This window comes from Dromaius novaehollandiae, chromosome 17, assembly GCF_036370855.1.
Source record: "Dromaius novaehollandiae isolate bDroNov1 chromosome 17, bDroNov1.hap1, whole genome shotgun sequence".
Classification (NCBI taxonomy): Eukaryota; Metazoa; Chordata; class Aves; order Casuariiformes; family Dromaiidae; genus Dromaius; species Dromaius novaehollandiae.
The window spans coordinates 3,607,915-3,633,234 of record NC_088114.1 but is presented as its reverse complement, the minus strand read 5'-3'; the positions used below and the strand labels follow the sequence as shown (position 1 = coordinate 3,633,234).

The 25,320-nt window shown below is 46.0% G+C and overlaps 1 protein-coding gene and 1 long non-coding RNA gene across 2 annotated transcripts in view; one reads left to right on the top strand and one right to left on the bottom strand.

Moving 5' to 3' along the window:
* Positions 1 to 3,357: 3,357 nt before the first annotated feature.
* LOC112991876 (uncharacterized) lies at positions 3,358 to 14,089 on the bottom strand. Its single transcript, XR_010392027.1, has 2 exons — positions 13,438 to 14,089; positions 3,358 to 12,224 (listed from the first exon to the last, which is right to left on the bottom strand). It is a non-coding gene; the product is annotated as an uncharacterized LOC112991876 (long non-coding RNA).
* A 3,000-nt stretch (positions 14,090 to 17,089) lies between these two features.
* Positions 17,090 to 25,320, top strand: part of SETD1B (SET domain containing 1B, histone lysine methyltransferase) — a 52,104-nt gene continuing 43,873 nt past the window's right edge. Inside the window, exons 1-5 of the mRNA XM_026114510.2 lie at positions 17,090 to 17,655; positions 17,915 to 18,069; positions 18,527 to 18,625; positions 19,118 to 19,388; positions 22,569 to 22,681. Coding sequence (XP_025970295.2) covers positions 17,583 to 17,655; positions 17,915 to 18,069; positions 18,527 to 18,625; positions 19,118 to 19,388; positions 22,569 to 22,681 — 711 coding nt within the window. The 5' untranslated portion in view covers positions 17,090 to 17,582. The remainder of the gene's footprint in view (positions 17,656 to 17,914; positions 18,070 to 18,526; positions 18,626 to 19,117; positions 19,389 to 22,568; positions 22,682 to 25,320) is intronic.

Below are 25,320 nucleotides of genomic sequence, written 5' to 3'. Positions count from 1 at the left end.
CCCCCTCCGGCCTCCATGTTGCCCTCAGCCGAGGGGCTGTGTCCCAGTGCGGCCTCGCTTGCCCCGACGGCGGGTCCAGAGCTTCGCGGCCGACCGAGCGGGGCGACGGCGGAGGCAGCGGTGCCACGGGGATGCGGAGGCCTCCACAGGTAACCCCCAAAACACACCGCGCTGCCGAAACGCCGGCTGCCTGGAGCGGTTGTGATTTATCACTTGTTCTCTGGCGCGTTTATCACTTCAGCAGGAGCCTCCAGCTCTTGCCGTTGTTTATCTGCTCGGTATGATTCGTGCGAGGTGCGCCGCGGTAGAAATCAAACAGGATTTTACATTTTTAATTACAGAGATGCGAAGCCTTGCAAACACCTACGTGCGGCATTATTTCACATGCTGAAATTACCCGTGCGAAGGCAGGGAATCAAAACACTGAGACAAACCTGGCCCTGATCCACATTTCGGTGGAGTGACTCTGCGTTTATAGTAGAATTGCTCAGATAAAAAATCTGCCACCGTTCTGTGCAAAAATTGTGTTTTATTTTTCTAGCAGAGATTAATGATGTGCTGCCTCAAACAAATCCTGTCACTTCCTAAGAAATCAAATTTGAGTCTAGAATTTTTTGAAATGCCACTTATTGGGAATACTAACAAATCCCCGTGAGCACGCTCGAGTGTAGCAAAATTCTTTAATTCAACTAAAAAAATTGTCATTCAAGCAGGGTTTCACATCTCCTCCTGCATGATTGTGTCACTAGATGGCCTTCCAGACTGAATGCAAAACACGACTGTATTCCCCATCGCCTGGCATAATCTCTCAAGAAAGATCCTGCCTTATGCAGAGGGCAAACAGAAAGAAAGAAAAAGATATTTCAGTGAGAGGGAGGAGGAGGGACACGTAACTACCCAGCAAAGTGTCAGTAATACAAATTAAAAAAATAAGGCAGCCAAATTCACACCTGTGTAAAACTAACCATTTCAATAAGAAAAAGTAAACGTCAGCATGTAGAATATACAAGCTGTCAAAAAGATACCTTATGAACCATAATCATATATGTCTTATCTGCAAGACAGTAAAAGCCATCAACTCCTGTAGACTTTAGTGGCTGAGAGCATTCCAGTATTGCACAGGAATGAACGGTCCAGAAATGAACTGGTTTACCCTCAAACGGTTCCTCTGAACCTGGCTCAGACCCACTGGAGTGGTATGATACAGTCAGCAGACAGGCTGCTTAGTCTTCACGCAGTGGACTGCTGTAATGCATCGGCTTTTCAGTTCAGTAATTGCTGTAAAAGGTTGTTAGTGATAAAAGTGTTTTATGGCTCATCGTTAGGTGTTTTTTTGTTGTTGTTTTATGCAACAGTCCTACAAAACAAAGTAGCCCCACGTTTCTCACAACTTTGTCACTCTCCTTCTGTATTTATAGTTAGGGAAACTTTTTAGATTTGTACAGTTTTAGATTTAGGACTAAACAATATAAAATGAGTAGACTATCAAATCAACTGTAAACTCTATACAGACTATTTTTAAGTAATAGATATTCTATCTGTAATGAGTCAACCTAGTATTGACAAAATATTGACAAAATATATCATTTCAGTATCTTAGTTAATTAGCATGTATACCATGTGTTAGATAGATACTACACAAAAGCTAAGTGTTTTTTGCTGGCTCTGAAAAATTAAAATCTAACATGGAATTCTGCCACCAATTTAAATGGAAGAAGATTCAGCCCTGTATAACCAAAACTCAAATCTGATCAGTATAAATTGCAAGTGTCCTTATCCTACTTCTGTTTCGGCCTGTATATTGATTTTGATACGTTGTATTTCACCAAAGCTGACATGTCTGCAGCTCAAGAGGCACCATGCATGTAAAGGTTTACAAGGAGTATACCAAAATCAAGAATTTAATGGGAAATGGCAAACACTCATGTGCCATTCCTGTTACCAATCTGTCAATTCACAAGTGACAAGGAAAATAACAGAAAAGAGTGAAAGTTTATCCTACTGCCTAGGAAGACTGCTGGAAGCATATGATTTTTTTAAAAGACACTAACACTTTAGACGGTTTGGGATAGTATTCAGGACGTTAAAAAGACTCACACCTTAGGTCTAAAATTGAAGCTATGACCTTTTGAGGATATAGGGTGATGAAATAAGCTGGTACTCCAATTTCTCAAAATACAGAGGCCAGGGAAAAGTGGTTCAACCTGCTGGACAGTTCTGATGTTATGTAAGAAATTGAAAGCATGTTGTTGGCTTGACTTCCTAAGGAAGCAGTAATTGCACCCTTGCGCCGTGTCTCTGTCTGTCCCTTGTGAGTAACTATTGACTTGATGGTCAAATATGCTTTAAATAGACAAGGAGACTTAGATTTAAAAATATTAGAAGCTCGTGGGCTTTGTGATGACAGAAAGTCAGGCGGGGAACAGAAACATAATTGCAAATTCTTCTGCTCACAAAATGTGTCTTTAAATAGAAATAGGTTAACAGATTTGACAAAATATTCTGCTTAGAAACATTCTTCTGTTTGGAGGAACTCTGAACACCTTTGATGCTTCCAGTCACGTCATCTCTGTTGTAGTGCATGTCCTTAGACAGATGAGTATGGCTCGCTATAGTATTTCTAATGGAAAATATGTCTATTTTAACTAGCCAGCAAAGTGACAGGCTACTGATACTTCCTTCTATCCATAATTGCAGAGAGAAGTAAAAGCAAACGCCATCTGCTGTATACTCATATTACTAGTTTATATGGTAATAAAAGCAAGACAAGAATGGGGACCAGTTCCTTCTAGAATGTCTTCAAAACTACTTTTTTACACTTAAGAATTTTCTTCTTAATAATACACACTCTACCTTTACAAAGACTAAACATAAACTTAGTAAGAACAAGTAGTCCCATTTATGTCAAAGGAAATAACTCAAAAACTTAGTTAAGAATGTGCTTAACAAGATAGAGCCTTAAATATTTATTTTTGAGCATTACCAGTAACATTAATTATGTCTTATGTCAGTGATGAATTCCTGTTGAACTACACCTCTGTACATACAGAGTAAGAGAAAATGCCTTAAAGAGTTTAGAGTCTTATTGGAAAGACAGACTCTAAAAGAATGGGACTTAGTATGTAAGCAGAATGAATTTACAAAGAATTCCAGATGTTATACAAGTCCCACAATTGTTTGTAATGTACACAGACACTTACTAAAAAATAATCTCTGACCCAAAGAATTTACAGTATGAATTAATGGGGCAGACAGGGAAGGGGAAAATATAATAGAGAGGTGAACAGTCCCTTTTACACACAAAGTATTTGGTGACAGTATCAGGTTGTGAAGCCAATGATGAAGCTAGGTATGTACTCAAGGTTAATTCCATTTATTCATAAAACAAATATACAAAATTCTGTATGTTTCAACCCAGAAAGACTCACAATCCCAAGCCTCTTTCAGCCATCACTCAACTCAAGAAGTGTCTTCTTCCCAAATCAAAGCTCCCAGTCTCCTTGACTTTCAGCTGCTTCTCAGCATCCATTTGTGTAGTGTTTCTTGCGGTTTCTTTTGCACATGCAGAGCTCTACCATCTGGTCTTCATGGCCTGACATTTTACACACAAACACCCCCTGCCCCCAAAATCCAGAAAAATCCCTTGGGCCACATGATTCACCATCTATTCAAAACTTGCCACGTGCCTGTTTTTTGTGTAGTAGCCCCTACTGATATAAATCCCTTGTTTCATAAGGGATCTCAATTGCCTTTTTTTCACTGAAGGCAAGGTGGCTGTGACACGTGCCAGTTTCTAAGAGGTTTAACCCAACCTAAAACATCACTACATTGTTGTTTGGCTGAGTAGGAACTACATATATTTTTTTTCCAGTGGGAAGTGCTGCCAGAAGGGTATTAATTTTCTAGACTATTGAGTAATGTGGAAAAACTAAATTTCCGTAAGAAAATTCTCTTTCTGCCTTTTCATGCCTTAGGAATATAGTTCCTGTTTCACTTGGCTCAGGTATCCCATGCACTAAATCAGTGCAAAAATCTTTCAATAAACTCTGCATAAAAACTGTCCAAATGCTACCACAGAGTTGAGAGGGCTATAAAAGAAAGCAGGACAACTCTCTGTAACAGGAAGCGTTAGCCGAATTAGACATACAACTCGGCAAAATCGGGCCGTGAATATTCAGGAACTTTGGACAGACTTTGTTCATAAACCACAGACTAACGACTACCTAGAGAGTAGCTATTTATAGGGATCACATACTGTTTCTTGGGTTATTTTCTTTGGTATGTTTTAAATCAGGGATGCCAAATATGTGGGCCAAATTTGGCCCACCTGATGTGTGTGTGGCCAGTGTGCCATATTTTGAATCTCATCTTTCATTACAAACTGTAAGTTTCTGGCTTTTCAGTTGTGAAAAAAAGTTTTCTCAATCTGAACAGTGTGTAGATCAGCACATTAAAGTGCAGCAAGTGCCTACCTGCAGTTTCAGCTGCTTGATTCCTCACTGAAGTGTCAATTCTCAAGCCAAATCCTGTTAAAAGTGTTGGCAACAAAATGTTAAGATCATCTTATGCCATTCTGGAACATCAAACTCAATGACTTATTTCTGAAAAGCATGAAATGAACAGAGAAGTATCTACCACTGCCACCCTAACTCTGCAACTCTGCTCCCACAGATCTGGGCATTTCCTGCAGGTCTCCCCGAGGTGCGGCATGGCTTTATTGAATGATGGTGAGGTGTTTGTCCAAACAGGCTGGCAGAGCTATCAGTGACACTGTCTTCCACCTATGTGCTCAAAGATGAATCTGGAAAGATTCAAAATGCCTCCTGTTAGCCCAGGTCTGCAGGTGGCATTTCTGTTGGTAGATGTAGCTGGCTTTCGCCTGGGAACCATTGGAAGGAAGCGGGTCCTGGAGGGAGGCACAGGCTCGCTCATGCCTACGTGACGGCATAGGGCTCTGCTGCAGAACTGCGTGAAATTAATCTGCATCAGATGCTTTTTTGTGTCCAGATCTGCAGCAGAGAATAATACCATCAGGAAGTAATTTTAGGAAACACAGGCGAAGCAGTTCTGTGCAGCTTTCCTTGCAACACAATGTGTTTTTTCCCAGTATCCAACCACTCTGTCTAGTGTGCAGCCCTGAAATACCTCTGCCTTATGCCTTCCACTCTTTTCATTACCTAACACTGTACCTGACCCAGCAAGCACTGAGATGTGGCAGTCTTTTTCAAAAACAGAGTGCCTTCTGCACTGTCTGCTTTCTTCAGATTACTTTTCCCTTCTTTTCTCTTTCCTAACTTAATTCCTGGTAGAGAGTGATTTTTTTTAATGTACTTTGTGATTCAGAGACAAGGTGAGGACTGAGGCCAACAGGAGTGTATGTTAATTAGGATGGCCACAGCACTTGAATGCAGGATGCATTCAGCTTGTATGAACTGTGGATGGTTGAATCTGGGTTAAGCTCCCCACAAGCTGATTGGTAGATTCCACTAATCCTGAAATATGTAAATTGTATTTTTTGTGAGGCTTTCAAGAACCTCAAGTTCAAATGATCCCAGATTTGGCTCGCTAAATGTGCCTTCCCCCATGTGAGCCATGAAGCCACCTGAACAAGCAGTGGTTTTCAGAGCCACTGGAAGAGTCAGGCTTCACACTTCATTGCCACCATCAGCCATCCAACACCCATCACTTCAGCACCTGGCCTAGGCAGGAAGCTCTCAGAAACCTTTTGGACAAAAATAGGGGGAGAAAAAAGGACAGCAGAATGGATGGAGGAGGCTGTGAGGGAGAGGACTGTGCTGAAACAGAGGCAGGCTTTTGCTGAGTAACCTGTGGCATCGATGTTAAAGGGCAGTTAGTGTGCAAAGTGTGTCGCTTCTCTCAGATCTTCGTGCAAACTTCCTACAGGAGGGCACAAACTGCAGACTGAAGAGAAGATAAAATCCTCTGATTATGTCCCTGTGGGAGCCACCATCAGTTCTGCCTGCTTTTCCGTGAGTGCTGTGTGTAGGGAAGCACTAAGCAGGAAGCAGTGGTGCTTGCTGGTGTCTAGCTGGGACGGAGCTCACACGTAGGGACGGGGGGGGGGGTGACAGGAACCGGGAAGCTTTGTGGCTTGTCAGAACATCCCTAGGCACAAGAGAACCCCGGACTGAGTTCATCCCAGACCTGAAGGTAGCCCTTAAACCAGCCAGGGCAAACTCCCGAAAGAAACAGCAAGGCTTCAGAGCAGCCTAACTAATAACTTGAAAGGCTGAGAATTAAACCCAGTGGTAAAGTCACATTTGGTTTAGAACTGTGATTTTCGGCCTGTGCCAGGCTCGGGGGAAGGCTGACGGTGCGTACTGGCCAGGCGGGAAGGCCTAGCTGTAAGCACCAGAGCGGCTCCGCAACTTGTTTGAGAAATAGCTGCGGCAGCATGCTCTGCTGTGTGCAGGCACATAGAGGGCAGCAGCCGGCCGGGGCTGCTCCAGCCCCCAGGTCACTCGAAACTTGGGGACTGGCTCTCTGCCACGAACGAGCTTGATACTGCTGTCCTTGATTGCATGTTTCCTGTGCAATTTTTTTCTTCCTACACACATTTCACCCTTCCTGACTCTCGTTGTAACAGCGCGGGCATGCTGTAAAGCTCCCAGTTACTTCCTTGGAATAGGGTAGTAACTCTGATTTCTTACAGCAGGGAAATTTCCTGGTTAAAACCATTCTAATTACTTACATGTCCGATAATGCTAAAGATGCCTCTACATGACAGGCAGCTGAAGCTACTTGTAAAATGACAATGCTGCTAGACCTTTAATGATCTTAGTGTCTAACAATAGTATAGACGGTGCCTCTTCAGGCACAGATACAGGACACCAGACAAATGGAAGGAGGAGGCAAAACATAATTACTCCAAATCAGACATCCTAAGACAAAATCTTCAAAGTATAAACCACATCTGGCTGCCCATTTGTTAAGTTTTGTATTGGCTTGAAAAACATGCATACACACAGAGCCTATAGCTAATCCTTTCCGTTGCAGGTCTGGGCAGCTTTAGTTTCCTTTTATAACTCAATTTCAGACCTGGGGAAAAGTGCGCTCAGTTGACAGGCCTCCAAGCAAGCCAGGGTTGGCGACAGAGGAGGGCAACAGCTGCATGAGCTTTAATTCCTCTCCCTGCCTTCCTGTACAAATGTGCCCCTCAACCCTCTGCCTGGAGGAGCTGGAGAGAGGACCAGGTAGGTACCCCGCTTCTCTGCCAACGCCAGTGGCGTTTCCTGTAATGCAGGCAATCGCATATTAGGCACTGAGATTATGAAATCTTTTTTATATGGGCAGCTGAACAGCTAGGGGACTAGAATCGCTTTTGGTCAGAACGACCCTGCAGATGTTCATGACATGTTTTAACCCCTTTTGTAATATGGCAGTAGCATGTGATAATTTACTGCCCCAGGAACCGCTTCCTGCGCACTGAGAGCAGCAAGTCTGCATGGACAGATGACAGGCATCGCGCAGGGAAAAGGAGTGACAGAGCGTGCAGGGGACGGTGTCAGGAAGTAAAGGGAACCCTGGTCTCCATCAGCAACTCCCTGGAGAGAAAGGGGGAGAAAAGCAGACAGAGCTTTGTGGATTTAGTAGAAACTAACTTCAGTTGGGGATTAGCAATGTCCTGCAGGCAGAAAAAATCTCTTTGGGGTAAAACAATGAGAATATCTGGAAAGGCTATTTTAAGACATGCCTTGAAAAAACAGAAAAGCCAGAACAGCTATGAAAATAAACTGGAAACTAGGCAAAGTAAGAACAGAGCATGCAAGAACCAAATGTAAACAAAAGGCAGAGGCTATCCAGGTAGAAAACCACAAATGACATGGGTTGAAAAGTAAAACCTAGAGTTCACTGAGAAACATCAAAGATGCCATGTACTCCGCACCTCCTTTTCCCGGGTGTAACCGTCTCCACAAGGTGAAAGGCAGTCATGAATCAAGCTCTTTTCCTCTCCTTCTGTATTTTCTATTCAATTATTTGCAGGCTGTGCAAGTTCTGCTTTATTTCCCCTCTCCATATGCTGCACTCTCCTCCTGGGTTTTTTTTATTCTGCACTGTGCATTTGGCCTCTCTCCCATTTCTTTCTCCTCAGTGTGTCCCCCCTGCTCTGCTAAGATCTGCTGTCTTTGTAACCGCCGCTGTGCACATATGCTAGCTCCCCCTCTCCCCTCCTCTCCGCCCCCTGCTTCTGGTCCATCAAGTGTCCCTTCACTTCGCTTGAGCGTTTTTGCCAGGGGGCCCCACCAGCCAGCCAGAAAAGAAACCATTTTGCTATGGCCACTGCTCCTGTTTTCATGCTGCCTGCTCCTCGCTGCCGACCAGGGAGCCCATGTTGCTCCCTACAACAGCTGATGGGTAGCGAAGGCGAGGACGGCTCTGCAGCTGCTTAGCAACTGCGAGCTGCTGTTATGCGGTAGCGTAGAGCGGCAGCGGACGGCACAACATTCACTAACTGCGTATTTTGGGCCATTCTGCTGAAAACCGTGGCTCAGTGGACCAGCTGGGGTACTCCTGACCGGTCCTGTCAAAAAATAAGTCAAAACACTGATTTCTAACTGCAGATTCAGGAGTAATGGTGACAATGTCAAGGGCAAAATTGTCTTGATTTTGTATTGTACACGGTTTGCATCATGCCAGTTAGAAACTGCTCAGATATGTAAGTTAAACTAATTCTATTTGAAATCTGTTACTACTTCTCGGGCTGTAACATTTTATAATCCGCCACTTTGAATATTCCCTGTATGTGCTATATTTGTTAAAAAGGCTCACCGGTTTCCAGCTACCAGCACATCTTGACTGTTTAATGCTAGGAGTCTGGTACACAAGTATTTTAATGCATAAATATCCTTTTAGATTACTGCTTATAAATCTGTATCTTCATTTCCTCTCGATGCAAGCTCTGAGTGCCAGAATTTAAAAAACACTTTTTTTTAAGACTGTATTGCTTAGGCCATGGAGTACTGAACTAAAATGTTTAGTAATTTGATGGCTTTAGAATATTGATGAAAATTGCCAACCTTCTTGATTTATTTAATGATTTTTGTAAGTTTGAAAGTATTCTAAAAAATAACTGATTGTACGTAGTGAGGGGATCATAGCATCTCAATAGTAGCTGCATTTCAATGGCAAGAAGTGACACAAAGCATTCTGCAAGTTAGGTGTTGAAATAGCTTTTTTCTTCTTTTATAGCTGAAGAATGATTAGATCTCTAAAAGCACTCTGCCTGTCTTGCAGAGGTGGCTTTGTCATAATTCTTACAGAAATATAATGAACAGATGCAGTTTAAAAAAAAAAACAGCCCTGGCAAATGTCCAAGATGCCCATCAAAAGTCAAATGGATCTTGGTCTATAGAAAAAGAATGTGTTTGTTCCACTCAGGCATCATTGTACATCCCTCTGTATCCAGGTAGCCAAAACAACACAGCAGACCAGCGATTCCCGCTCATTATTCAATGCATATAGCCCATGCACTCTGTGTGTGGTGGATCACAGGTGAAATCTGTTGGGAGGTTGCATGCTTTGTCTAAGAAATTCCCTAGCTGTATCATTTGCTATACTTAGGAGGATATTAAAAATGTCAGAGCAAAAGCAGTGAACAAGCAAGTACCTGGCCCATCGTCCTACTCAATGTTCCATTGATATTTTTAGTCTGGTTTCCTAAAAATAAAACAGTGTAATGCGACTGTGTTGTTCTGTCATTTTTCCTCTCTCTCCTCCCATCTCAACTGAATTTGGCAGTGGGGCCAAAGCCTCAAACATCCTTAGGTCTTGAATGAAAAGCTGGGTAGAGTACATAGTATCTCAGGGAAAGGCAGGCCCTTGCCCTTACCAAGGGGCAGCAACAACTGGCTAGTTGGCCCCTGGGAAGCTCCCAACCAGTCTTTACCTCTTGCTCAGCCAAGCAGGGAGAGCAAGACTGGGAAAAAGCTGGAAGATTAATCAGGAGAATTTCTGGATGCAAATCCATAGGAAACAAAACTGCATGAGTCTATCTGCTGAGAGAAACTGTTGGAAGAAATTAGAAGGTTAGGTGGTGAATGGTAATAACACTGGTAGGAGATTTCCACAGGAGTGTTGATGGGCCATACTCAGTTTCTGTGAAGCATTTACACTATTATGAGTAGGGGAACAGAATATAAAATCAAGAAGGCATGATCAAATGGATTAAAATCCATCCAATGGGAAGGTCTCAAAATGTGATTGTGATCAGTGTGTCCTAGAGCTGTTGTCTTTCTGTTAAGGGTCTGGCAATCATCCATTTTTGGCCCCCCATTATTTAATGGCTACATTTTAGACACTTGGGTGTGCAAGTCCTGCAGTGTGCTTTGAAGCTCCCTTCCAGCTCCTAAACGGGGTTTTCTTCCCATGGAACTGAGGTGTGGCAAGAGGACAGTGTAGATCCAGATCTCCTCCTGACACAATTTTGACAGGACTCTTTGGGACATACACACGCCTGGAATTGGGAAGCTGCTACAGTAGAGACAGAAGCAATGTTTATCGATGAGCTGGAAGAATATATAAAACCATTATCATTGAAGTTTGTAGGTGAGGCACAACAGTAGCAGAGGGGTGTCGAATGCGAAGGCCATTGCACAGAGCAATACTGGTCTAAAGCACTGTCCTTTTCAAGAGAGGCGAGTGTAAAGCAGCACACAACAAGGCACACGAACCAACAGGCCGGGGACACCATCCTGAGAAGGAACAGTTCTCATAGCATTTTAGGAGCTGTGCTGGAAAACCAGCTCATGTTGGGCCAGCGTAATCCCTGGATGCGGAACAGGAATTGCAGATGAGAATGCTGTCGCCACTGGTCTGATCGCAGCTGGTATACTCTGTCCTGTTCTGGTTGCCCTGATCAAAACGCTGAATAACTAGGGTATTCACAGGGAACCATGATAGAAATAATTACAGGATTAGTAAGCATGGACCATGGGGGGAGCTCTGCAAGTCTCCAAAGGGAATGATAAATACTTGGTTGATCAATTTGTACACAGCTACATGGGGACAGAAATCTGGTAATGCAGCATTCTTCAGTCAAGCAAACTAAGATATAACAAGGTCCAATAACTGAAAGCAGAAAGTAAACAAAACTCAGTTTAAAAAGGTGTCTTCATTTCTAGTCTATCCGGTGAGTTTTGATGGAAACAATTTACCAACCCTTACTTTATTCTCACCGGCCACTTTTAAATTAAGATTTGATGTTTTTCTAGGATACAGGTATGCTGTAGTTCAACTACATCTTTCAGATGTGAAAAAGCAGCTAATGCACAAAAGTCTTATGACCTGCAGGAAGTCAGACCAAATGAACCTAGAGGTCTCTTTTGTCCTTTATAAGCTATTAATCTAGTTTGCTTAGACAAGCAATGGATTGTGACATGAAAACCTTCAATATAAAGGATTCTGTGTACAAGCCAGTCTAAAACAAAACGTTGTAAACAGTCACAATCATTGTTTGGCAGAACAGCTGCATATTTTTTATTTCACTTTGCCTCTCAATCTAGTTTGCTTTAGTTGCAACACTTTGCCAAAGGAATTAAATCACTTCTTATTGATAACAGACACTAAAATAATTAGCACAGAGTTTTCAACTGAACGGTAAAGTAAATAGCAGGATACTGTGGGCAAGAGCAAACTCTGTTGCTTCAAGAATGTGCACAGTCTCACCACAGGCCATTCAGAGCAAGAGTCTTTTTTGTTTTCTGTCTTTTTTTCCTCCTGAAAGATCTCTTTCTTTCTCTAAAGAGTCTCATGCAGTAAGCCAGGGTCAATCTAACTCAAGTATGAAAGTCTGGTTTGACCTTTCTGGGATTTAAATACGCTGTACCAGAACATCTAGCTTTTTAGATATGATGTTCAGCCATTAAACCACCCACTCTGGGGAGTGCAACTGGTCTCAACTGCCTCGGTGACTTTTAAACTACACTGAATGTAATAGTCATTTAGAAACTAAAAAAGTAAAGCAGTTTTCAGTTCAGACTTACCAGAACAATTGTCACAGGTGCTGAGGACCCACACAACTCGCTAGGTCGGTACCACTAGCGAGCTTTACAACACTTGCTGCCCCAGCAATTTCTGGCCCTTGTTTGCACATTCACAGTTTTCGGCACACGTTCGAGGACTCTCCCAGCTGGAGCAGTTCATAAATCCTAGCCTCGGAGACGGCCATTCTGAACAATGATTAATTGCACACAAGGATTATAGACCTGGAAAAATATGCGGAAGAGTGCATGTGCAGACAAAGCTGGGTAGGCTCCCACAGTATTATGGTCTGGATGCATTATTTCAAAGTCTGGACTGTATTAAGCAGGACTAGTTTGCTTCAGTGTTGAACAAAACCAAAATTAAGGTTTAACTTAAAATGCAGATATTATTAAAATCCAAATATCTATTTAAATATCAGTTTAAAATTCCTGGAAAGTTAATAAACGTTGCTTAAATCTGGTACTTTTCTTATCACTTTACATGTTGATTTAACTCGGTATGATGCAAGCTCTAGGACTGTGTCATTACAGTTAAAAAAAAGAAAAAAGCAAAACGAAGAACAGATCTATTCAGAGCAGTATTTTGATCTCTAAGCTGCTTGTTTTTGCCCATGTCATCCTATTGCGGTCAGTTAAAACGTTTTTCACTTGTATTAAGAAACAGTAGAGGAACATTTTAACTAAGAATAATGTCACAGTTTATGCAAATGTCTTTATTCACGTATTATTATTTAAAGTAATTGTAAAACAGGAAGGCAGCTGCACTACTGACATAAATAAGCGCCATGCATGTAAAGAAGGTTTCCCAGGATCGAGCACTTAACGAGACCTCGAGCTTTACATGTCGCTAACAGAGGGAGACTGCGGCGACTGCAGAGCGGCGCCGGCAGCTTCCCCGCCGCCGCACAAAGGAGCGCGCTGCAAGCCATCATGGCTCCGGCGGCTCGCCGCCGAGGCGGGGGAAGGGCGGCTTCTGCAACCACCCTAGCCCCGTTAGAGGGGCACTTAACGAAAAGATACCAGGAGCAGTGCGCGCGTGGAGCCCGTTTTCTCATTTTAAAGGCAGCCTCGCAAATTTAGAGACCTTTTTTTCGTGGAAATGTGTATGTTTGTGTAGACGGGTTTGTTGCTTATTCTAAACAGAGCCTGATTCAGGTGGTGGAAACGGGCAAGACCACAGGAAAAGCAATTAAATTAAGAAATGAGCGCAGACGCTCAGGTCGTTGCGAAAGGAGCGGACGACTGTAGTGCCTCCTTCGCAGCAGCACCCTGCTCCATCGCAGGAAAACACTCCTCAGCCTCAGCACATACCACAGCACAGTTTTTACAAAACCACAGAGCAACTCGTCCTGAGACACATGAACGCCCGGGCAGGGTGAACCCTGCCCTGCACATGCCGCCTCCCTTCGGCAACCTCTGCCAAGCAGCCACTTACCTTCTTCCCTCCCACAAGGTCCACAGGACGGTCCTGCTCTAGCCTTACCGGGAACGCCACCTCTACGCCTCGCTCTGTTTGTTTGCTTTCCTCCCTGTCCTGCCCTCTGAAATGGTTGCTCAAGCCGGGCTTTCCTATCTCAGCTAATTTTAGTCTGCCGTGCAGTACAAGGTTTAACTCCCCGCGGAGCTTCTGAAGCTCCGAAATAACCCCCACACACCTCCACCCTAGGCAAGCGGGAAGAAAATCTGCTTGGAAGAAGTAAAAAAAAAAAAAGAAAGAAAGAAAAAGAGAAAAAAGCACGTGTAACACCTCAGGGCGCCCATGGCGGCTCGCCCGGCCGCCGGCCCCGGCGGGCAGCCCGCGGCGAGGCCGCCTCCCCCAGCCGGCGGCGGGGCCCGGCGGGGCGCTCGGCGCTGCAGCACCCGGGCCGCGCCAGGCCGCGGCGGCTCCTCCCCGCCATCCCCCCCGGCTGCGGGCGGCGGGAGGCAGGGCAGCGGCGGAGACGGCGGCGGCGGCGGGGGGGAAGCCCAGGAGGGGCAGGAGAAGGAGCACAACAAAGAGCCATGTGACGAGCGCTGGGGAGCGGCGGCGCTCCCCGCCGCGGCCCCCGCGCAGCCCGCTCCAGACGGGGAGGCTGGCAACGCCGCCCCGCTCCTCCCGCAGCCAGCGCTGCCTGCTCATTTGCCTGGCTGCCTCCCCCCCCCCCCCCTTTTCCCTTCGACTTTTGGGGGGTTGTTGTCTGTTGCGCTTAAAAAAAAAAATTCCTCCGCATTAGGCTACTTTCATCTTTTGGTATTTATACAAGCAAGCGAGCCGGAGGCTGCTGATGGGGGAAGGGAGGAAGGCGAGGGGCGGGCTGCGTTATTTATAGGCACCCAGGGCTTCGCCTGCATTATGCGAACTGCCTTTGTCCTCCCCGCCCGGCCGCGCTGCCAGCCCGGCCGCGGCCCCCCCCGGCCCCCGCCCGGGCCGCCATGGCTGGAGCGCCGCCAGCCCCGCCGACTGCAGCGCTGCCTCCCGCTGCTGCAGGGCGCTCCCCGCCGCCGCCATGTTGTGCGCGGCTGCCTCGGCGAGAAAAGCCCGCCGGCCCCCCGCTTCCCTCCCCGGCTTCGCCGTCCACAAACCCTCACAAAGCGGCGGGGGTGGGGTGGGGTGGGGAGAAACGGCCGTTTCCCTGCAGTGATCGGGACGCGCAGCGCCGGCAGGCCGCGGGGGAGAGCCCGGCGCGCCGCCGCCCCAGCCCTGAGGAGAACGCGGCGCGGGAGGAGAAGCCATGATGGCCGCTACCCTCGCACAACATGGAGCGCGACCGGGAGCGCCGCGCAACTGCCGCCGGCCGCCCCTGCCGGCACCCGAGACGCCAGGCGCGGGGCTTTCGCTGGCTTTCACACAATAAAACCACGAGCCGTCGGCGGGGAGGCCATTTCACGTGCTGAGTAGCTGCACTAAAGCACAACCGCTGTGAATATCAACTGCGTCACATCTTTCCAACTGTAAAACTCAGGCTGCAAAGGGTCCCTCACTTGGAAGGAAACTCCCTCATTTTGGATTTACTTCCAGACCTCCTTTTGCCCCCTCTCCAAGCCACTGCCTCTCGGTATGAAGGATTTTACGGCGTTTTTTTATAGTGAGACATTCTCCATTAAGACGCTCACCGTCCTGAAAAACAACCCCCCCATTTTGTTGCTTTTGACTTCTTTGTCGAACCAAATGCTTCTGTAACTAGAGGGACAAACACGTAAGGGATCCCACCGCCACCACCACCGCCGTCTTTTCGCCTTTTTTTTTTTAAGCAACCTTAGTAATATCTTACTGTTTGTAGGCAGATTATTTTTTTTGTGCGTTCAATTTAACAGCCACGTAATGCCTGCATGGATTCACAGCAGCATCTCTCCGCAAAAAGCAGGGCTGCGGACAACAAAGCGCTTTGTGCAGAAAACCACTCTCTGAAAATATACGTTAAGATATGCTCCATATGTATCTAGCAAGACCAAGATAGCTACCGTTTCTACGGACGATCGTTAGGACCTCTCTGTCTAGGACAATAACATTGCTGCATAGGCCTGGTCTATATGTTTCTCTGCAAGGGCAAAAGGCTTTACTTACCCGCACACCATAGTTGAATGCAGTTCTGAAGGTGAAGTTGTTACGCTTTTTAAAATATGGCTATAAATATATATGATCTGTATCACCACTTCTCTTGTAAGTTTGCAAGTCAAAACGGATCTCATTAAGATATTTACAGATCTGTACATGGCAATGCTCTAGCATCAAAAAAAGCCCAAAAAACTAGAAAATGTTGTCCAGCTATGTTGACTGACAGTATCCAGTTAGGATTTCTACTCGAGGCTTAAATCTAGGTTCCCGGGAGAGATTTACTCTGTACATAAAAAGGACATTCAGTGTTTTTCCACAGAGTACGCAGAAACTAAAAATGTTTTCCTAAATATTTTAGTCTCTACATGTTAGTGTGAAAACACCTGGTTAACATTTACTGCTTGTAAGCAACTTTAAACATCTCTAGCTAGATATTTTGCTTTATATAAGTAAAATATTTCAAAAGCATAAATTGGTTTAGATAAACAGACAAAAACATAACACATGCAAATGAAGGCTTAGAAATAAGGACCACTTCAGTAACATTAACATGAAAACTACACTTAGTAAGGACAGAATGGATTGGGTACTTACAACGAAAGAGGAAAAAAAAAAAGCTTATCATAGTAAAATTGCCTTTTTGCCAGAATTTACTATTCCTACGTCTATATTTAAAACATTACCTTATAAGCACCAAAGGAGTTAATAAAAATGGCCAGGAATTAAGTGTTTAATACAGGAATTACGTTTTAAAATTTATTGTTCAGTCATCATATAGCTCTAAAGCTTAAAAACCCCCAAACAAAAACATGTATTTACTTATTTTTTGCATTCAAAATTGTTACTGCTGACATAGGGTGTGCCATGACCTAGTTACACAAGACAAAGATGGATTCCAGATCATAGGGAAAAATCCGAATCTTTTTTGTCTTCCTTCTTCAGTGAGTCCTCTAGCATGTTGCCAGACATTAACACAACCCTGAGCAGTCCTGAAATGGATGGTGTGGATTCAAATGGAGTATCCCCTTTTGGAACAAAGGAAAACCCAGTTGGCCATTTAATTCCATTGCAGAAAAATGGCTGCCTGATCTGTTGGCCTCTCCTTAGCTGTCTGCTGAAGGATGTTTTTAGATCAGCGTCTAATAACTCAAGCCAAATGGAAGCTGCGCGCCGATTGGCTGCGGCCGCCCGGTGCCTTTAACCAGCCAATTACCCGACCGCGGCCGAGCTGCGGCCCCGCGGCCGCGGAGCCGCGCCCGCGCCCTGCACCCGCCGCGGCGGCCGGCTCCGCGCCCCGGCGAGCGGCGGGGGGACCGCGCCGCGCGGCCTTTAATAGCTAAAACAAAATGGAAGCTCCCCGCTGATTGGCTGCCGCCAGCCCCGGACCTTTAATAAGCAAAACTGCCGCTTCCCCCCCTTCCCCAATCGTGTGAAATTGCCACAGTGTCGCCAAACGGCGCCGAGCCGCGCGCGCCCCCCCCTCCCTCCTCGCCGCCCCCCCCCGCGCCGCCGCCGCCGCCGCCGCCGCAGCAGGGCGGCGGGCGCCGCGCCGCGCTCCGCCCGCAGCCGCGGCCGCCCGCCCGGCCGTCGCGGGCTCGCCGAAGTCTTCCCCCAAAACTTGTCCCACCTAGGTCCATCTTGTTTAGAAACAGTTTGCGCTAAGGTAAATGCAGCGGGCAGATTCCACGCTCCCCCCCGCATGCCGTTAACCCCGGGGCGGGGAGGAAAAAAAAAAAACCCCGCCCGGCGGGGGCCCATGCCGCGGCGCTCGGCGGCGGCGGGGCGGCGGCGGGCGGCCGCGGGGCCGGGGGCTGCGCGGCGCGGCCGCCGTGAATGTGCAGGCGGCGGAGGGCGGTTAGGCGTTCGCGGCGCTCGCAGCGGTGTATTGTGGGAGGCCGCCGCCGCCAGCAGCGAGCACACACAATATGTGGTGGCTCGCGAAAACGGGAGGCAGGAGCCTGGCGGCCAGCCCGCGCCGGTAACCGGCCCCATGTGAGACGGGAGCTCGCCTTTCGCCGCCCGGAGACGATCGGCCGCCAAACGCGATGTCTTTCCGAGAGATCAAGGCGGGGGAGAAAGCCAAGCACCCTGAAGATCATGGCAAAAAGCAGAGTTCAAGTGAGATTGGGTCTTTTTTTTTTTTCCTCCTCCCTTTCTGCCTCTTGTCTCGCCGGGGTGGAGGGGGGGGGACACGGCTCGCGATTCCCCCATTTTAGGGCTCGCTTCTTGGTGGATTTCCTCCCTGCCTGGGTGTGTGGAGCGGGCGATTCGTTTTAAAAAAAAAAGGGGGGGGGGTCTTTGTTGGATATTTTTTAACTTTGTGTTTTTCTGTGTGCTTTTTCTCCTCCTCTCCCCCCCCCTTGCCTCCCCCCTCCAGGTTGGATCAACGGAATGGAGAACAGCACCCAAGCCAGCACTTCTGTCGAGAAAAGAAATCACCATTGGAGAAGTTACAAGTTGATTATTGACCCGGCTCTGAAAAAAGGACAGCACAAACTCTATCGTTACGATGGGCAACATTTTAGCATGCCTGTGAGTGTGGGGGTTTCTGTGTCCCTCCCCTGTCGCGTTGTGTCCCCCCCCCCAGCCCGGACCCACGCTGCTCGCCCCCGGTCCAAGCCGCGGCGGCCGGGGCCCCCCAGGGCCCGGCGTTCCCCGCTGGAGCCCGGGTGTGTTGGAGAGGGGTCCGGGGGGGGGACGACGGACGCAGCCACCAAAGTTGCTGCCACCTGACACGATGTATTCAACTGTCAGGAGCCCTGAAAGGAGCCCAAACCTGCAGCTTTATGTCTGTGTTTCCAATCTGTGTGCATTTCCCAGCAGTATTGCAATTTGACACGTGTGTGTATGTGTGTGTCTGTGCTTTTCTCTTCCCTGGAGACTTCCTATGCTTCGTCGGGGTTTATTTATTTTATTTATTTTTTATTTGTGGCTTAAATTTCAAGCAGTGTTATTGCCGGTTTTGTGCTTTTTCTCCTCCTCCTCCCAGAACTCGGGAATCGCTCCTGTGGATTGTGTCAGAGATCCCAGAATAGGGCGAATATGGACCAAAACTAAGGAGTTGGAGCTGTCTGTCCCCAAATTCAAGGTACTGTCCCTGTCTTTTGGGTTGAGCTTTGTGTTCTTGTTTATCCGGGAATGAAGCTTGAGTTCCAGATAGTTTAATGAACCGTTTAAATGACAGTCATATTCCTATTAACATTATTATTTGGCGAGCCGTTTAACAATAATCCTATTCCATAAAGATAACAAAAAATCAATACATCTGTCTAATAAGATCAGGTTGAATGTTTTGGAGTTGCGTCTTGGGTGCTTCTCTTCAGGAGGGTGGGTGGCAGAGGGGGGCTGTCTGCCGATAGCCCTGCTCAAAATACATATTTGTAGCCGAGAAAGGAACCCGTTTGAATGAATGGCTGGAACGGCAGGGGCTCCGCCGCTCCCGGGGCTGGTGCGAGAGCCTCCGAGGAGGCTTCTTCCCCCAAAGTTCTGCAGGACGCTTTAACCCTCTCCCTTCCACGCCGTCCTCACGCTCTTTAACGCTGACAGTGATTTTTATTGCCGCCCTCGTGCCCGTTTCCAGATCGATGAATTTTACGTGGGGCCAGTGCCTCCCAAGCAGGTCACCTTTGCCAAGCTGAACGACAACATCCGCGAAAACTTTTTGACCGACATGTGCAAGAAATACGGCGAAGTGGAAGAGGTGGAGATTCTCTACAACCCCAAGAACAAGAAGCACCTGGGCATCGCCAAAGTGATCTTTGCCACTGTCAAGGGTGCCCGGGAGGCGGTCCAGCACCTTCACAACACCTCCGTCATGGGCAACATCATCCACGTGGAGCTGGATACAAAAGGTGAGGGGCAGATCTCAGCTTCACCGGTTTGCTGTTTGCAGCTCCCACGTCCTTCCTTCCTCTCCTAAAATGCGGTGCTTTTGCAGGCTGGAAGGGCTCGGTGATTAAAAATGTGAAGCGAGTGCTCCTGTCCCCCTGCGTGCGTGTCTGGTTTCTGGGGCCTGGGGAAGTCACGTGGAGCCAAATGTGTTGTCTGTTGCTAGGAGACAGCCCTGTAATTTGCAAAATGCTGCCATCCTGCCCGGATCCTGCCCCTTCCCCTGCTCGCCTGCCCCCAGCACTGCCCTTGGAAGCCTCCCGTGCACCCCGTCCCCCTGCCCTGAGCTGCTGCCCACCCCGGAGCTGCCTCCCGTGGCTGCCCCGGCCCCTTGGCACCCGCCTGGCAAAGTTGGTGTTTTCGGAGAAACCTGGGGGTCCCTGGGACCCAAATCTTTGCCTTCCAGCCGCGGCAGCAGGGCTGGGTGCCATCCTGGGGGTGCCTGGTGTTTCACTGATATTTAGCAGCAAACTCAAGGCTGGCAGTAAAAGAGTGCACAGCACTTGACAGTGTGTGTGAGTGTGTGTGTGTGTGTGTGTGTGTGTGTGTAAGTGTGAGACTGTCTCTCTTAAAGCGACAGGAGCCCCGAGTCCTGGAAGTAACTGGCTCTCAGTCCCAGCCCTGAGCACTGTGGAGCCCAATAAAGTTTCTGGGAGTATGGAAACTTTCTCTTTTCTCCAAGCATTGGGCCCTTCACTAAAATGTATCTGAATTTTAGAAAATGTCTAAAACGGAAGAGGTGTAGCAAACAAGGTGTAGATAAATAGCCACTTGTATTTTTTTTCTGCGTTGCATTGCAAACATGGCATTTTTAGTTTAAAGCTGACTTGCTGCACTCTTTCTGGAGGAAGAGGACATTGTTAACACCACTCTCAAACAAAGAAGCATAATGCTGAAATTTTTGTTCTGTATTAAAAGATTTCAAAAATTTTCTGTGTAATTTATACAGCAGTTGGTATGCCACACGTGGTAAGAGGGTATAGTAGGATGTTTACTGACGTCACTGATCTCTGTTAAAAGAAAAATCACAGTATTATTAAAGCATTTTGCATTGTAAGTTAACCTGAACTTTACATATGTATACTTTTGAAATTTTAGTATCAATTTTTACAGATAGGCTATTTCTCCTGGTTACTGTGAAATTTGAAAGTAAAAATTACATTTAACAAGAGATTAATCGTTTGTAGTTTTAATAATGTAAATTAAAGCTGGCTCATAAGTGGTGCAGAGGAGGTCTTGATGAGAGATGTTCTGAGCAAGCTGGCTGTAGTACATTCCTCCCTGTTTTCCTCCATTCATAATTTACTCTGCAAGTCTTGAACAGACAGCTGTTCGAGAAAGTTAGCTGCACATCAGGGGAGAAGGTTTTTTAATGCCTTTTATCTTTTTTGGAGAAAACATTGACTAATCTTAGTTTTAAATTGCAGTTTTGTTTTGTTTGCCATCTGTGTGTTTCTAAAGTATTTTTTTCCACAGTTGTACCTATTTCATTCTTAATGAGCAAGATTGGCAGTGTTAGGTGATCTGGTGGAATCAAGTAAAAATACTATTCCCAAAGCAGCATTAGCAAGTTAGGGTATTCTTAAAATATATATGTATAATGTTTAAAATTTCTTTCCCATATTCAGCTTTTCCAGAATGTTGTTAAAATGACTGTTTAGTTAAAGACTTGATTTCCATAGTCTAGGAAAATAAACGTTAGGAACACAAGTGTTCATTTATCTGTCTGGTCAGAGCACAGGCCTAGGAATCTGGAACTAATAAATCTAGATGTTCCCTGGTCTAACCAATCTGCCTTGGTTTATCCATCTGCAGAATGGACACACTCGCTAAATGCCTATTTTTATAGCGATAGTTAGGAATCCTTTTACATTCATAAAGTTATTTGAAAATAGAGTTGTGAATTTTACTACGTTGTACTGGGGAACCAGGAAGAATTACGAAACTTGCTAACAGTTTACGTTTATTTAAAAACCAGTTTCAAAGTAGGTCTAGCATTTCCATATCCGTGACATTATAGTCTCCTGACAGGGTGTGTGTGTGTTAATATTTCAAGTATTTTAGGCTTTGTCTTGAAGAGATCTATTTTTCATGACTTTAAATGCACTGTAACCATTGAAGTAGTTGAGAATATGGCTCAAGACTTGGTGTGTGAATTGAGATTGGAAAACCAAATAACCTCACCTGCAGCTTTTATTAAAGATAAATGGGTCTTTTTCAGCGTGCAGGATCAGGATAAAGATGCTCTAGTTTTAAATTGCACAGAGTGATTTACAGGGAGTTTGAGGTTAGATCCTTTACGACTTCCTCATGAAAGTAGTTTCATTTCAAGGAAGATCTTGTGGGTTCTCTCCATTTTTCTATATATTCTTTATTTTTCAGTAAAAAGACAAGATCAAATCCATTTATCATATGAGGAGAATTCACACAGTCTCAGAGGGTCTGTCTGATTCTGTTTCCTTTGAAGATGATGACAAATTTCCTACAGACTGCAGAATGAGTAGGACTGTTTTTTTGCAGTAATGAAAAATCCAGTATTAAGATACTGGGGCTTATCTAGGATTCAGGAATTTAGGAATGAAGACAACTGAAGCCCGGTAACAACGTAAGGGGCAGCTTGCTTCTCTGGTTTATATCGTTTCAAGGATACTGCTGAGCACCCCTTAAAGTGGAAAAGAAAAAAAACAAGTAGTCGGTGCCTTTTTGGAAAAGCAGCGCTCGTGGTTTTGTGCGTGGCACTGCCATGCTTCTTGGCTGCGTGAGTACCAGCCGGCCTCCGTGGGCAAGGTGTTCGGGGAGAGCTTTCCGCAGCGGCTCCGGGTGGTGGCGGAGGCTTGTCCCTTTCCTAAGAGTTTCAATTCTAAAATGTGCAAATTATTTGTTTGACGCTTTAGAGAGGAGGGAGACTGTAGGTCTGCAGAAAACGTGGCAGAGAGCAGAGCTGCCGTGCAGAAGAAGAGGAAAAAAGATTTAGGAAACCTGGTCGAGGCTGGGGAGGGGAGCGCCTCGCTTCGCTTGCCCCCTCTGAAATGATCCTTACCCGCCTCAGAGGCTGTCGTGCATGCGTCAAGGGTTGGATGATGTATTTATACGCAGGCTGCTCTATTGCTGTTTAATAAACTCTTCCATTGTGGTTTGTGCAGGTGAAACCCGCATGCGATTCTATGAACTGCTAGTTAATGGTCTTTACACTCCTCAGACCCTTCCCGTAGGCACCGAGCAGAACGTGTCACCAACTGTGAATGAAACTCTGCAGGTATGGTTTGCTTGGCCTTTTTAAAGAGTAACTTTCTAGAAAATTCCTTACAAATGTCTCATTAAAGTTGGCTTTTTAACACTTTTAATTTAGCTTCTGACTTTTTTTGTCCTGCCGTAGTTTATCAGTGGATGTTACTGATTCACATTTAAATATAACTCACTAACAATTGCCGTAGCAAATGTAACTGTCTGCAAATATGGTGCATGTGGCTAATCTGTACACCAGTGTCTGCATAGCATGGTAAGTGATTTTTGTCTTTTTCTGAATGAGATGCCCACAGAACCGTCACTGTATACTATATTAACATTAGAAATTCCTACAGTTCAGGGAACTGGACCAGATCTTGCCCTGAGATGAGATTGTTCCATTGAAGATAGGGAATGTTTTAAAATGGTACATCTGGCCCAGTGTCTGCAGTGTGTAATCCTTAGCGTGTGTGTTCTGCGCTTTTGCTTAAAGGCTAAAAGGAAGGAGGTGTCAGATCTTGAATAGTGGCAACAATTCATAGTCATCATGCTCTTAGGCATCAGTTCTCCAGAATCCGAATTAATCACGGGAGTCAGGTGCTAATAAAAGCAGTGGGCAGTGTTTCTGGAGGCTCCCAAGCATTCCCCGGTATTTGCAGAGTGATTCTGTAAATGGCTTTGTGCTGATACTGTCCCCCCCACCCCAACCCCACTGAAGTGAGGGGGGCCCCAGGGACAGTGGAGCCTGGCTGCGTGGAGCCATGAGCCCTCTTGGCTTGTCTGTATGTACTTTGGCTCCTGATTATGGCTTTAGGAACACACTTTAAGGCATCAGGTCTTAAAAGAGATCTGGCAGAGAGTTTTAAATCTGCTAAATGTGATTTTCTTCATCTCTCTACTTCTCTGCGTTATTATGACTCTTAAAAAGCCGTAATAATATTTATTAACTCTGTGATCAGATGTTTTCAGGACAGATAAGAGCTGTGCAATGAAGATTAAAATCTCATTGATCTGAAAAGCCAAATTCTCCTCCTTGCCACCAATCCCTGCAACAGCAACAAGGCAAAATAAATCCCCAGTAACCTCTAAACAAATTCATGTAGATGCTGATTCTCCCTTACCTCCCAGCAATGTCCTTTCTAAAGGCAGGAGGGCGTGGGAAGGAGGTGAGTGGTGATTTTGCTGGGAGCCCTGCTTGGCAATGTGCTTGTGTCTGCTCCACCTGACCTCAGGAGGAACGAGCAGGGCCTGGCTTTTCACTTCTCGTTGCAGCATATCTCAGCTAGAAATGGCCAGACTCGCTGTTAACTGTGAAAAAGCAGCAACAGCAAAGCATTTAATTGATGTAACCTCAAAAGCAGTCCCTACCATAATTATCCTTAAAACTGTTTCTCTATATATTGCATTCCTGGGCTTTCATATATTATTATCCTGAATTTATTTTTTTTTCCAATTACCACCAGAATTATTGCTTTGTGGGTAACTTTAACTGTTCACATCACGTTGCTGTCTGTAGGATCTGCCAAAAAGCTTGTTAGTTTGCTGTTGTAGTTTCAGTAAAATATGCTTGACGTTTGATTTCCCCCTCATGCAGAACAGCGAAGGCCTGGCAGTCCCACGAGCTGCAGTCCCTTCCCTGAGGCCACATCCAAACCCCACTGAACACCAGTCCACATTAAATGTACAGTAAATCGGCAGAGATGTGGATCACAGCAGGAGGCATGGCGTGGCTGGTTTCTGTGCCTTTCTGAGGCTGCTAGAGCGGCTGAGGAAGGAAGTTTTCTGACGTCTGTGTGTTCATGGTCTCTAAGGGTCGCACCAAAGCAAATCGAAATGAGTGGCGAGATGTGTTAGTGTAGCAGGCCGGTGAGAGCTGAGCTTAGGTGTGATGGTGCTGGTGTGTTAAGAGCAGCTCGTGTTAAGGCTCCCTTTACCTAGTGGTGCTTGGGAGAGTAGCAGCCAGGCTGTAGTTTCAGCTGTGAGATATCCTGGTGAGCTTTGGGGCAGCTGGAGTCTTGCCTCTCGCTAGCAGGAGGGTTTTCACTGCGCTCTTGCTTTGCATTGCAGAAAATTGATTCTGGCTCTGATGGTTAGTGTGGCACTGATATGACTCAGCAGTGCCTGATCGGAGCAGAACGGCTCCTAGAAACCCCCGAACGTGCCTGGGAGGTGAACTGTGGAGCCAGCGCTCGGTTCCTCTGTAGGTCTGTAGGGTTCCAGTTTTCGAATGCCATCATCAGTAGTGCGCTACCTGATCTTTTGTCTTTGTTAAAACAGACAAATGTATGTTCAGCAGTGGAGAGAAATCCTTTCTGTGCATTATACATCCTTTTCCCTCCTTATGGAAGATTAACATTTGGTAAAGAGGATGGTGGGTCTGCTCCCTTGGTGGAACCAGCACAGAGCCCTCTCGCTTTCAGCAGGCCTCCACATTGGAGTAAGGGTTTGCTATGCAGATTTGATTGCAGGTTGGCAGTGTGCTGATTTGTATGTTTTGTTCACAGATAAGCTAATTTGATTATTTCATGTCTCAGAAGTGCTCTCGGTTTTTCTGGTTTTAGTGCAGGTTTTTGCCATTTCCTTCCCTACTTGAAATTTAGATGAGCCTAACATAGTGGAGAGAAACTGAAAATCTTTTAGCTAAAAGTATTCATGGAAGTCTCCTCTTCA